The sequence below is a fragment of the Lithobates pipiens genome, unplaced genomic scaffold (genome assembly GCF_037356315.1).
Source record: "Lithobates pipiens isolate NorthernLeopardFrog02 unplaced genomic scaffold, aLitPip1_a1.2 Scaffold_8, whole genome shotgun sequence".
In the NCBI taxonomy this organism is placed as follows: Eukaryota; Metazoa; Chordata; class Amphibia; order Anura; family Ranidae; genus Lithobates; species Lithobates pipiens.
In genome coordinates, this window is record NW_027507903.1 from 106,703,991 (window position 1) to 106,717,359 (window position 13,369).

The 13,369-nt window shown below is 43.3% G+C and overlaps 1 protein-coding gene across 1 annotated transcript in view; it reads left to right on the forward strand.

Moving 5' to 3' along the window:
* Positions 1-5,576: 5,576 nt before the first annotated feature.
* Positions 5,577-13,369, forward strand: part of LOC143963708 (uncharacterized) — a 73,059-nt gene continuing 65,266 nt past the window's right edge. Inside the window, exon 1 of the mRNA XM_077473419.1 lies at positions 5,577-5,736. Coding sequence (XP_077329545.1) covers positions 5,596-5,736 — 141 coding nt within the window. The 5' untranslated portion in view covers positions 5,577-5,595. The remainder of the gene's footprint in view (positions 5,737-13,369) is intronic.

Below are 13,369 nucleotides of genomic sequence, written 5' to 3' on the forward strand. Positions count from 1 at the left end.
GGGCATGTGGATGGCTGGGAGTAAATTTCTTCCGCCGGTCCAGCAGCTGGGGCAGGGACATTTGCCTGCTATAATCGGACGTGGATGTACCACTAGCAGAGTTCCCGGAAGCACTTGGCTGTGACACACCTAATTCTACACCTTCATTCCTCTCAGAGCAGGTTTCAGAGAGGACTGAAGGTCTAGTGGGGTTGGAGATGCCAGCTGATGAGGAGCAAGGAGAGGTCCGCTTTGTTCTTTGGTGTGGGTCTTTGAGGTACGCTTGCCAACGAGCTGCATGGCAGGTCAAAATATGTCTGGTCAAGCATGTGGTGCCCAAGCGGCTGATGTTTTGGCCATGTGAGATACGCTTGAGACATATGTTGCAAATAGCAGCGGTGCGATCTGATGCACTCGTCTCAAAAAAGGCCCACACCAAAGAACTTTTAGAATAACGCGCAGAGGAAGCGCTCTGCGCAGGCGGAGCTCTGCGGTGTGATTCAGTCAGTGTGCTGCCCCTAAGCTGGCCCCCGGAGGGCATCCTGCCTCGTTGGACATGTGCCTCCTCCTCCTCCTCCTCCTCCTCCCTCCTTCCAGGCACCCACGTGGAGTCAGTGCCCTCATCATCCCCTCCCTCTTCATCGCTGTAGCAAACCTGGCAGTATGCTGCAGCTTGTGGAACATGACTGCCAGATTGCTGTGCTTCTTGAGCATCCTCTCTCTCTGCGCTCACGCTACTGCCTTCCTCTAGCTGAGTGTCATCATCAGAGCCCCCCAAAAACTGGGCATCCTCCTGGAGCATGTACCCAACACTGTGCTCAAAGAGTTCAGGAGACTCCTCAGGAGGACGTGGTGGGTCTAGGGAAGGAGTCACTGATGATGACATTGAGAGGAGGGAAGACGATGCGTTGGCAGCTGCTTTGCTACTACCCTGAGACTGGGTGAGAGAGGATGAGGAGGATGAAGAGGGCTTGGTCATCCACTCTACCAAGTCGTTGGCATGTTGCGGTTCAACATGTCCAGCTGCAGAAAAGAAGGACAAGCATGTCCCATGGCCACGTGCTGATGACAATGCACCGCGTCCACGACCAGCACTGTTGTCTCTAGACACAGAGCCTGCTTGCCCTCTTTTATCGGCTCGTGCCTGTCTGCCTCTCCTTGCTGGCCTTCCAGACATGGTAATGGCCTGAAGGGAGTTGGGTAAAACAGTAGTTGGGTAGCTTATATTGTGCTGTAGGCACACAACACCCACTAACTCCTGCAGATGCCTTTTTTATAGAACAGCAGAGTTAAAGGGGTATATACAGATGTATACTGTGCTGTGCTGGAAGCACACACAACTTCCAATAACTCCTGCAGATGACAATTGGGCCCAAATAGAGAACAGCTATGTAGGTGGATTATAGCGGTATGTACTGGGTACAGAGCACGCAGACAGCACGCACTATCTCCTGAGTGACACTACTGACTGCAAGCGCTATTATTAAAGATGGACCACTAGCTATATAGGTGAGGTGAATATCACGGTGTATACTGCGGTCAGGGCACGCAGACAATAACCAGAAAACAGCAGAGTTAAAGGGGTATATACAGATGTATACTGTGCTGTGCTGTGCTGGAAGCACACACAACTTCCAATAACTCCTGCAGATGGCAATTGGGCTCAAATAGAGAACAGCTATGTAGGTGGATATAGTGGTATGTACTGGGTACAGAGCACGCAGACAGCACGCACTAACACTACTTACTGCAAGCTCTATTATTAAAGCTAGATCACTAGCTATATAGGTGAGGTGAATATAGTGGTGTATACTGCGGTCAGGGCACAGACAGTAACCACTACACAAGAGCAAGATAGTAAATCAGCCAAAAACGATTGGTGTGTAACTGTGTTGAAGGTACACAGAACACCCACTGCTTCAGATGCTAACTAACACACTACACGAGGCCGCCTCAAAGGCGGCCTTATATAGTGTGGGGCGTGCACTACACAGCCTGAGCTATGATTGGCCACAGGCAGGATGCCTGTGGCCAACCATGGCTCTCCTCGCTGCTGGCGCTGCGATTGGCCAAGCATGCGGGGTCACAGTGCATGCTTGGCCAATCGTGAGCCAGCAATGCATTGCGCCATCGCAGTGCATTGTGGGCCACACGAATTTTGCTGCGAACGGCCCAAACGTTTGGAATTCGGCGAACGCACGAACGACCAATGTTCGAGTCGAACTTACGTTCGACTCGAACACGAAGCTCATCCCTAATACTGAGATTAAATTACACACAGGTGGACCCTATTTACTAATTAGGTGACTTCTGAAGGCAATTGATTGCACTAGATTTTAGGGTTATCAGTAAAGGGGGCTGAATCCAAATACACGCCACACTTTTGAGATATTTATTTGTAAAACCATTTATCATTTTCCTTCCACTTCACAATTATGTGCCACTTTGTGTTGGTCTATCACATAAAATCCCAATAAAATACATTTACAAATGGGTTGTAACATGACAAAATGTGGAAACTTTCAAGAGGTACAAAAATACTTTTTCAAGGCTTTGTCTAACGAGTGCTCATACAAAGTGAAAAAAAAAAGCAGTGAAATACTGAATTATAGCCACTAGATGGAGTCGACGATCATAAACATGTTAGACAAAGTATAGAGATTGTTCATCACTGCTGTGCAACTGCAGAAGTGAGACAATAGCACAGTGATTTTTTTTTTTATAACTAGACCTAGTATATTTATGGGGCAGTATACCTGGGAAACCCCAAAGAAAAGCTTTCTAAAAGGTTTAAATATTGAACTGATAACCAGAGAGTCATCCGATTACTAGCAAGGGCTGATGTTCACCCTCTACAGTGCTGTCACATTTGCTTTCTCCCCCACAGTGTCAGGCATACAATAACCCAATTTTCTTTTCAGTCTCAAGTTTCTTATTCTTCATATTCTTAGACTACCCATAAATATGTATTGACAACATTGATTTGAGGCAGATTGACTGACAATATCACACCTGTGGACACCCTTGATCTTGCTCTTCACTCATAGTCAGCCAGGTAAGAGCACATGCCGTATTCGCACAAACCTGCTGCTTCAGGAAAGCTGACTTACTATATTTCTGGAAAACTATTTTGGTGTATTTATTAAAATGTGCAGAATTATTCATCTTGCAAAACTGTATGTGCATTCCTTCTGTGCAAAATGCAAAATCAAATGTTACTAAGCTATTTTCTCGGATGGTCAGATGTTCTTCATTCGTTAGAATAGTGTGAATACCGAAATTACCCCATTATAGCCACTTGATTGAGCTAAAAAACATAAGTATTTATTTTGTGTGATCCTCAGCTCCATCTAGTGTCCATATGCAGTATTTTCTTGATTTTCGCACTTCTTATAAATGAGGAACATCCGACTTGGTGAGAAAATGGACTAGTAACATTCAATTTTGCCAGCATTTCCACAGAACAAATGTACATTAGGTTTTGCAGGATGAATAGCTCTGCACATATTTTATAAATACACACCTATGTATTTCTTGCGCAGTCATGTGGGCAATGGGATCTGGCCTGTAGGTCTAAGTGCTTTATTATTCCTATGATCTTTCTTACGTATTAATGGCGCTACACTGGCATTGATGACAACCAGAACAAATTTGTGCACTTGACCGATTTCCCAATCTTGGTAGTATAATGTTCCTTTCCCTGCTCACCCACCCACATTTTTCACAGTATGGTAATAGTGACAAAGTGTAACGTTTTATTAACTGATAGATTTAATATAATATAATAGATTTAATAACAAATTTTTTAGTACTAGTTTCCACCTTCACTTTTTTCCTGGGTGATGAAGGTAGTGATGTGAGTCCAGGTGTACCTGTGCATCTTGAGTAAATATAGTGGATGCTTCTTTTGTTGTACCTATCCCTGACATTATGCAAATAAAAACTGCATAAAAAGAAGATCTATAATTTCTTGTGAAAAAAACAAAACAAAAAAAGAAGAGCTATCATATTTTTTGGTACAGATCTATTGTCCCATTGTCCCCTATGGGACAATGTACATGTAGCACTTTTTTTCCCCATGTTGCTAAGTGCTTTCAAAGCATAGGTTTGGGGTTCGACCTGCCCTCCTCGCCTCCTGCTACAGCTGATCTGACAACAGCTTTGAAGGAGACAGCTGATTTAGAAGTGAAACTTGTCTCAGCTGGGAACACTTTCCACAGACAAGCAATGACAAGAGGAATGCAGAGCCTGACATGTCCCTTCTCCCTCTGAATTTCTCTTGTGGCTGCAAGTTCTCCGATCCGAGACAGGCTGCATTGATGAATCAGCCGTCTCCTTCAAAGCTGTTGTTGGATCAGCTACGGCAGGAGGGGAGCAAAGCAGGTTGGACCTCACCTAACTATTGTTAGAAAACACTTAGCAACATGGGACCAGGCCCGTCACGACAGGACAGGCAAAACAAGCAATTGCTTGGGGCCCCCGAGCTTGCCTGGGGCCCCAGCCGTGCCACCGGCTGCTGCTTCCAATAAGCTGCAGCCTGCACACACTGAGTGCTCACTTCCTTTCAGTCTGGCCGGCCAGGAACGGAAAACTGAATCTCCTGCCACGTGGTAGAAATATGGCAGCTTGCTGACCATAATAAAAACAATTACCATAGCTTTTTTACCATTTTCTTTCTTTACCATCCAATTTCCATCTTATTACTTCTTTTTTGAACCGGGTAATATTTATTAAAGCTTTTTGCAAAAATTTACAAAGCAGAGAAACGGCCCTGCATGGGACAAATTATTACATACTGTACTGTAATTGTCCCAGAGGAGACAGAACTGTGACACAAATTAAAATGAAAGATCTTCTTGCAAATGTTTTCTTGTAAGTTCTATCCTATCATTGTTTTGGGAGAGAAGTGCCAGCACTGGTGGTGTTTGCTGTTTTCAGTCATGGATAGCAGGGTGTGTATTGGATGTACTATACAAAGCAGACGGTTGAGTCAGACCTGTTTATAGTAACAAGCAGGGAGCAGCACCACACTCTTCACACTTCCATATCCTCAGGTAAGTGATGGGGATGATCTTTGTGTGCTTATCAACTCCAGCAGAAGAGGACAGTCAGGTGTGCTGTGCACTCAGTGAGGTGTCAGTGAAGATCCTTTCTCCAAAAAGAGCCAATGCAATTTCCCCCAATGCAAAGTCACCTAGAGAAATCTACTTAAAGAGAGCCTGTACAGAAATGTGTAAGCTATTGCTGAAAATCCCTCTCAACCCTCTCAAAATGCTAGTTGTCTGTCTGACCTTGTAGAGATATGCTGAACAGGAGTTCGGACTTCACTTGCTGCATACTTTTTCTGGGTCAGTAACTCAGAGAGTTTTGTAAAGACAGCAGGAAAAACTGACTTTTCAAAAGAAGGAAAGAAATGGCACCCTTTGAATTTTTCTTTCTGCAAGTTTCCTTTACACAGCCCTTTATTTTCTTCTTTCTTTTATTAAATCCACAATAGTTGACACGTAACTATAAAATTATGTATTGTGTAATACATGGGGGTTATGCTGAGTGTAAAAAAAATAAAAGGCACTGTCCCAAAGCATATGGCTATCTTTTCTTACAGGTCACTTTCAAATGGATTCCAGACCTGACTGGGTTGAGGGCATTGACCAGCCTGCAATGGTGGTTCTAGCATCTAATCACTTATCCGGGATGGCAAGAAGAGCACATCATATCACTGAAGAGGTGACTAAGATAAGGCAGAGAGTAGACAAGGTGAGCTTTAAACAGTCTATAGTCTCTCTTTAAGTTGGTTATAAACCTTTGAAGTGAAAAATGAACAAACTTATCTAGAGTATGTACTAGCCTCAGTCCAAAGCACCTAGTGTTATTTTTATCTGCTCTCTCTTCCCTCTGGTATTTGCATAGTACTTGAGTCATTTCTGACAGCTTATGTCAACGCTACAGAATCCCCCCCCCCCCCCCCCCATCACATATAAGGTGATTGATTGACAACCGCAGCTGTGCATATTTCCCTATGAGACTGTGTAGAGAGGAATGCGTCTTTTCCCTACCCTCAGTATACACTCAGCTCCCTGCTCAGTGTGTGATGTCAGGTTGTCACCCTCTGCCTTCTGAAGCTCTGAAATGCTGTGTAAAATATGTGCTTTAGGAGGTTATAGTGAACAGAGGGCTGCAGGTAAGCAGGTACAACTTATGTTACCTAGGAGGATTTGTTTTATCTATGTGTATCACTTTAGGCTTGTCACTTCAGCAGTCACTTTAATGGAACTGTAGTGTATTTTCATTTAGGGTGAATTTCCATGAAAGTTATTTTTGACTTTTTTTTCATTTTCTGTACCATATTTTCAGGGTTTTTTTCAAATATAAACTTGTAGTTTTCCCTCTCTTGTGGCTATATCTGTGTGTCTAATAAGTGCACATAATAACTTTGCCGAGTGAGTGTTAACAGAAAGTCATTTAGAGGTCTAGAGTGTTTTGTTTTATTAATTCTTCATACTATGGGGTGTATTTTATAAATGCAACTTGTCTAACTAAAGTCTATAGGTTGTATTTCTAAAAAAACAAAATGCATGGCAATTCTCCCAGTGAATGTGTTATTAGGCTATCGAATGGTTTTCATTGATTTAAAATTAAAAACACCACATTTAGTCACTAAATGGCACTAAGTAGATACTTAGCCCCATTGCGTGGCAGAATGCAGTGTTTTACATCTTAAATCAATGAAAGAATCTTGACCAGCACCGGAAATAACCTAATATTCACCCATTCTCACTGGGTGAGTTGCTATGCAATGTTTTTTTTTTCAAATTATAAATAAACCCTATAGACTTGGCATGGCATTGACAGAGAAGTGCAGTAAAGTAAAATATTATGCAGAATTGGTATACAGGAAGTACAACCTGCATAAATAGTGAGCATATATGTATGCATTTGATATATATGATATTAGTTGGATTAAAGATACACGGGAGCTGTTATTGCTAGCGTGTTTACAAAGGTCCAAGCTCCAGATCAATAACTTACAAGCTTTCTTTGGTGCCTCCTATATTTCTCACAGAGTCCTTTAAAAAAAACAATTGAAACACATATTTTACAGTATTGACCAACAAAACACTGGTAGAACATACAAGCTCCACCAAGGTTAAACTCTGGCTGGATTTGAAGCTATTCACTGCTACATGCTTCTTTCAAGTGATATTAAACACACACTATTTCATTTACATTGTTCTATTTCTGTGTGTGGATGATGGCACTGGAATTATTTAGATGAAAAAAAAGCATCTAAGTACCTATTTCCTAATCAATATAAAGCTGTCATATGACCCAGATCTTTCCCAGTCTGTCTGCAGGGAACCATAAGCAGGAGGAGCTTCTATGCCCCTGCTGCTGGTCACATGTTCAAAACAAAAAAACAGCCTTAGGAATACAAAGTAAAAATAAATAAATAATATCAATAAAGTGTGAGCAGGCACATCGCTTTATCCCCGGATCCACGCCACGGGGTGTCAGTCTGCAGCATTCCCGGCGCTCGGAGAGAAGAGGAGGAGGGGTAATTAGAGTGGCACATAGGTTTCCTGCTGTGTCCCAGATCCATGCAGGAAGAAGCATAACAGCAGTTTTCTACTGCAAAACAAGACATGCTTGGAAAGGATAAGTAAACATTTGGAATATGAAGACGGTGAAGACAAACTTAAAGTGGCGTTCCACCCATTTAAAAGTCAGCAGCTACAAAAAGTGTTTGGTGCGGCTGACTTTTAATAAACAGACACTCACCTGTCCCACGGTCCAGCGATACGGCCACCCGAAGCCTCGCTCTTCTCCCCTTCCTCTCCACGGCGCCAGCATTGTAAGTGTGGGTGCCCGGCTGTGACAGCTTGCAGCTTCACAGCCGGGTGCGCACTGTACATGCGCGAGTCGTGCTGCTGTCTTGAATGGCCGGACAATCTTCTGGGACCTGTGACGTGTCCCAGAAGATTTCAGGGAGGGAGGGGGGAGAGGTGAACTTCCGCTCAGCGCCGCGGCGCCAGGAGAGGAAGTGGGAGCTGGGTATACACACGAAATAACATGATGTGGGCGTATTTCTGCCAGTCACATGCTGTGTCACGCCCCTCCAGCCTGTGTCTTAGAATAAGGAGGTGAAGCCATCATTAATCTACATCTAATATCCCACCTTCATTTTGTTAAGCTGGTTAGTGGGCGTGGATGAGGGGGGAGGGAGTGGGCTGCCATTTACCACTGTGTATACGCCCACATGTGTGACTCTATAGTCACCTTGGCTGCTCAGATGCGATAGGGAAGAAATGCTTTAGCATAGAAACTCACTGAAAACTGAGCATGTGCAGAGTTGCCACCACAGCTGCAAAATTCCTAGCTGAATTGGGGAAATTAATAGAAGGGGGAGATAGAGAACAGCAGGATAAACCAGTTTTTTTTTGCAGTATACAGAAAATGAATCTCATAGTGACTGAGTGAGTATGAACAGCATGTAATACAGCATTATTGATAGTTTTTTATGATGTGGGTTTAATGACACTTTAACCTCCCTGGCGGTATGATTCAGTCTGGAATTAGGTGCTGAAAGCGGTACAATTATTTTGCATGGAAATCTGGCGTTTTATTTTGTAGTCCTGTAATTCTTAGGAATAACGCTCTTAAATCTCTTCAAACCAGAGTCTAGCAGACATCCCGTGTATGATAAAGTTTATAATATAATAAAGAATAATAAAAATGATTCAATAATGTAATCAAATGCTAAAACACTGAAAAAGGGACACTTTTTTGTTGCTATGGACAATCTCCAAATTCCAGGCAGAAAAAACAGTATTTATAATATAAAAGTGCATGCAGGGCATTGCACAGACCACTAGGGACAAAAGGGGTTTGTATTTGTTTTTATACAGTACTGTAATCTGTAAGATTACAGTGCTGTGTGTGTTTTGTGTGTTTTTACTTTTTTGAATTTGCCGCCGTTCTCCGCTCCCGTGCGCCGTAACGTCGCAGGGAACGGAGCTCGGCGGCATTTGTCACTGTGAATCGAGCGGAGGACAGCTCGATCACACAGCGCAGGGGACAAGGTAAGTAACTCTCCCTGTGTCCTCCCCTGCATCCAGTGAAGCGATCCCGAGTCTGGCTCGGGGTTACCGCTCCTGCTAGTAAATTCCTAACCCGAGCCAGACTTGGGATTACCGCTAGGGAGGTTAAAGAAGAACTGCAGTCTGCTCACATAATTTATAATAAACACATCTTTGCTATTCTGAAGCTTCCCTCCAACAACTTTGCATATTATTTTATATATTCTGTGATTCTGTACTTGTCAAATATGCTGCAGAAATCTCCCTCCACTAAGTCTGGCTGCATCCATTTTAACTGTGGGCAGCTGAAGCTGCTGCCTGTTCACTTCCCAGATTTACACAGACACACAGAGGCACACCTCCAGCTTTGCATCCCTGCAGCTCTTATTGGCCCTCTTATGACAAACTCTCACGAGAGTGAGAGAGAGAGACCTGTACATGATATCTTAAGCTTAGGCTAATGACCAGACAAGAAACAGGAAGTGGACTGTTTAAGGCAGGGGTGTCCAAAATTTTTCAAAGAGGGCCAGATTTGAGTGAACAAATGCATGAGGGCCAAACATTTTGCCTGACATTCTTTGAACCATTAAAATTCGGTCTAAGTGTGTTCGTCTGAGCACTAATACACATCCCAACAAGAATTATCTTGCCTTTGTGACTGTGTGTGGTGAAGAGATGAGCTTGGGCGTGTTATTTGGATATATATATATATATATATATATATATATATATATATACATATATATATATATATATATATATATATATATATACACATATATATATATATATATATACATATATATATATATATATATATATATATATATCTTTTGTGGACCCCAACTAATCCTCAAGCGCCGCTCAGGACTAAGGATGAGCTCAGGTGTGTTATTTGGATATATTGTATTTATTGGCATGTAACACACACAGGCATGTAACACGCACCTTCACGTTAATAGAGAAGTTTCAGGAGAAAAATAAAATTTTAAATAAGGAGCTGTGAAACAAAATAAGGGTCAGTGCCCATCAAGCGAGCCTAATCAGTTCCCATCTGCAGCCTCACCATTGCCATGAATGCAGCCTCACCATTGGCATAAATGTAGCCTTACCATCAGTGCAGCCTGATTCATGCTCATCTGCAGCCTCAGAGGGGACGGGGACGGGGGGGGGGGGGGGGGTGACAGAACGTGCGCCGACAGATTACATACAGAAAAATTGCCTGTTTACTCTGCGGCCTCATTAATACAAAGTCCCGTCTCCTATAATAGACAGAACAAGTCATCCAATGTCAGCCCAGGAGACAGGACTTCCTATTACAGATGCCGTAGAGGTAAACAAAAGATTATCCTGTATGTAATCTGACGGCACTCATTCCGTCCCCTTTCTGTCCCCTCCAGTGCCGATAAATACGATCTATATCAGTGATGGCGAACCTTGGCACCCCAGATGTTTTGGAACTACATTTCCCATGATTCTCCATCACACTGCAGAGTGCCAGAGCATCATGGGAAATGTAGTTCCAAAACATCTGGGGTGCCAAGGTTCGCCATCACTGATCTATATCTTTTGTGGCCCTGGGGTCCACAAAAGATATATATATCCAAATTACCAGGGGGGGCCATATAAAACCAGAATGTGGGCCGCAATTGGCCCGTGGGCCAGACTTTGGACATGCCTGGTTTAACCACTTCAGTTCCGGACCAATAAACACCTTAAGGACCAGAGGTCTTTTTGCAATTTCGCACTGCGCTGCTTTAACTGGTAATTGCGCGGTCATGCAATATTGCACCCAAACGAAATTTGCGTCCTTTTCTTCCCACAAATAGAGCTTTCTTTTGATGGTATTTGATTGCCTCTGCGATTTTTTTTTTTTGCGATATAAATGAAAAAAGAGCGAAAATTTTGAAAAAAAAAGATATTTTCTTCTTTTTGTTATAAGAAAAATCGAATAAACTAAATTTTAGTCATACATTGAGGGCAAAATTTATTCAGCCACATGTCTTTAGTAAAAAAAATGTCAATAAGCGTATATTTTTTGGTTTGCGCAAAAGTTATAGCGTCTACAAACTAGAGTACATTTTCTGGAATTTACACAGCTTTTAATTTATGACTGCCGATCTCATTTCTTGAGGTGCTAAAATGGCAGGGCAGTACAAATCCCCCCCAAATGACCCCATTTTGGAAAGTAGACACCCCAAGGAAATTGCTGATGGGTATGTTGAGCCCATTGAATATTTATTTTTTTTGTCCTAAGGGATTGAATAATGACAAAAAAAAAAACAAAAAATTTTTTTACAAAAAGTTGTCACTAAATGATATATTGCTCACACATGCCATGGTTATATGTGAAATGACACCCCAAAATACATTCTGCTGCTTCTCCCGAGTACGGGGATACCACATGTGTGGGACTTTTTGGGAGTCTAGTCGCGCACGGCACCCCGAAAACCAATCACCACCTTCAGGATTTCTAAGGGTGCAAATTTTTGATTTAACTCCTCACTACCTATCACAGTTTCGAAGGCCATAAAATGCCAAAATAGCACAAAACCCCCCCAAATGACCCCATTTTGGAAAGTAGACACCCCAAGCTATTTACTGAGAGGCATGTTGAGTCCATGGAATATTTTATATTTTGCCAAAAGTTGCGGGAATATTACAAACTTTTTTTTTTTTGCACAAAGTTGTCACTAAATGATATATTGCTCACACATGCTATGGGCAGAAGTCAAATTACACCCCAAAATAAATTCTGCTGCTTCTCCCGAGTACGGGGATACCACATGTGGGGGACTTTTTGGGAGCCTAGTTAACTAGCTACCTAGCGACACTAGCGACACTGATGCAGCGTTCAGAAAAATTATCGCTTAGTGACACTGGCAAAAGGGGGTGAAAGGGTTAACTAGCGGAAATCAGGGGGTTAAAACCATTATTGGGTAGTATATCGGGGTACCTAGCGCTATAAAAACCTGGCGGTGAACCTAAAAAAATAACTAGCTACCTAGCGACTGTAGCGACACTAATGCAGCGATCAGAAAAACGATCGCTTAGTGACACTGGCAAAAGGGGGTGAAAGGGTTAACTAGCGGCAATCAGGGGGTTAAAAACATTATTGGGTAGTATATCGGGGTACCTAGCGATATAAAAACCTGGCGGTGAACCTAAAAAAATAACTAGCTACCTAGCGACACATGCAGCGATCAGAAAAATGATCGCTTAGTGACACTGGCAAAAGGGGGTGAAAGGGTTAACTAGCGGCAATCAGGGGGTTAAAAACATTATTGGGTAGTATATCGGGGTACCTAGCGCTATAAAAACCTGGCGGTGAACCTAAAAAAATAACTAGCTACCTAGCGACTGTAGCGACACTAATGCAGCGATCAGAAAAACGATCGCTTAGTGACACTGGCAAAAGGGGGTGAAAGGGTTAACTAGCGGCAATCAGGGGGTTAAAAACATTATTGGGTAGTATATCGGGGTACCTAGCGATATAAAAACCTGGCGGTGAACCTAAAAAAATAACTAGCTACCTAGCGACACTAGCGACACATGCAGCGATCAGAAAAATGATCGCTTAGTGACACTGGCAAAAGGGGGTGAAAGGGTTAACTCTAGGGGCAATCAGGGGGTTAAATCTTTATTGGGGGGTGATAGGGGGCTACCCTGGACCTAACACTAACTGTCCTGACAGTTTTTACTGTCACAACTGACACTGAATGCATTGATCAGTAAAGAAATGATCAATGCAATCAGTGACACTGTGACTGGGGGGGGAGGGGGGGCGGGGGGGGGGATCGGGGGGCGATCGGGGGGGGGATCGGGGGGGGTTTGTGTGCCTGTGTGTACCTACATGTGTAGTGTTCGTGCAGACTTACTTTTACTCTTCTCCTCGTAGTCCGGTCAAAAAGACCGCCCCGAGGAGAATGACATCACTTCCTCCTTCCTGTGTAAACAATACACAGGGGAGGAAGCTTCTCATTGGCCAGGAGCGATCCAGAGGGGGTGGCCGAAAACGAACGGCCATCCCCTCATCACGGAGCGCTCCTGGACCGAATCGGACCGCCGTAACCAGCGGGAGGGGGTCCGATGGGACCCCCCACCCGCTGGAAGGCAATCACGTAGATGTACGTGATTCTGCCTGCCTGTGCCATTGTGCTGACGTACAATGGCAATACGGCGGTCCTGAAGTGGTTAAAGTATTTACTGGCTAAAAAAAAAGTTTTATTATCCAAAGTTAAAACAACAAAGGCAGAAGATTAAATGGATGGAAAGTTGAAAAAAATGATTGAAGGTCCACTTTAAGTTCCCTC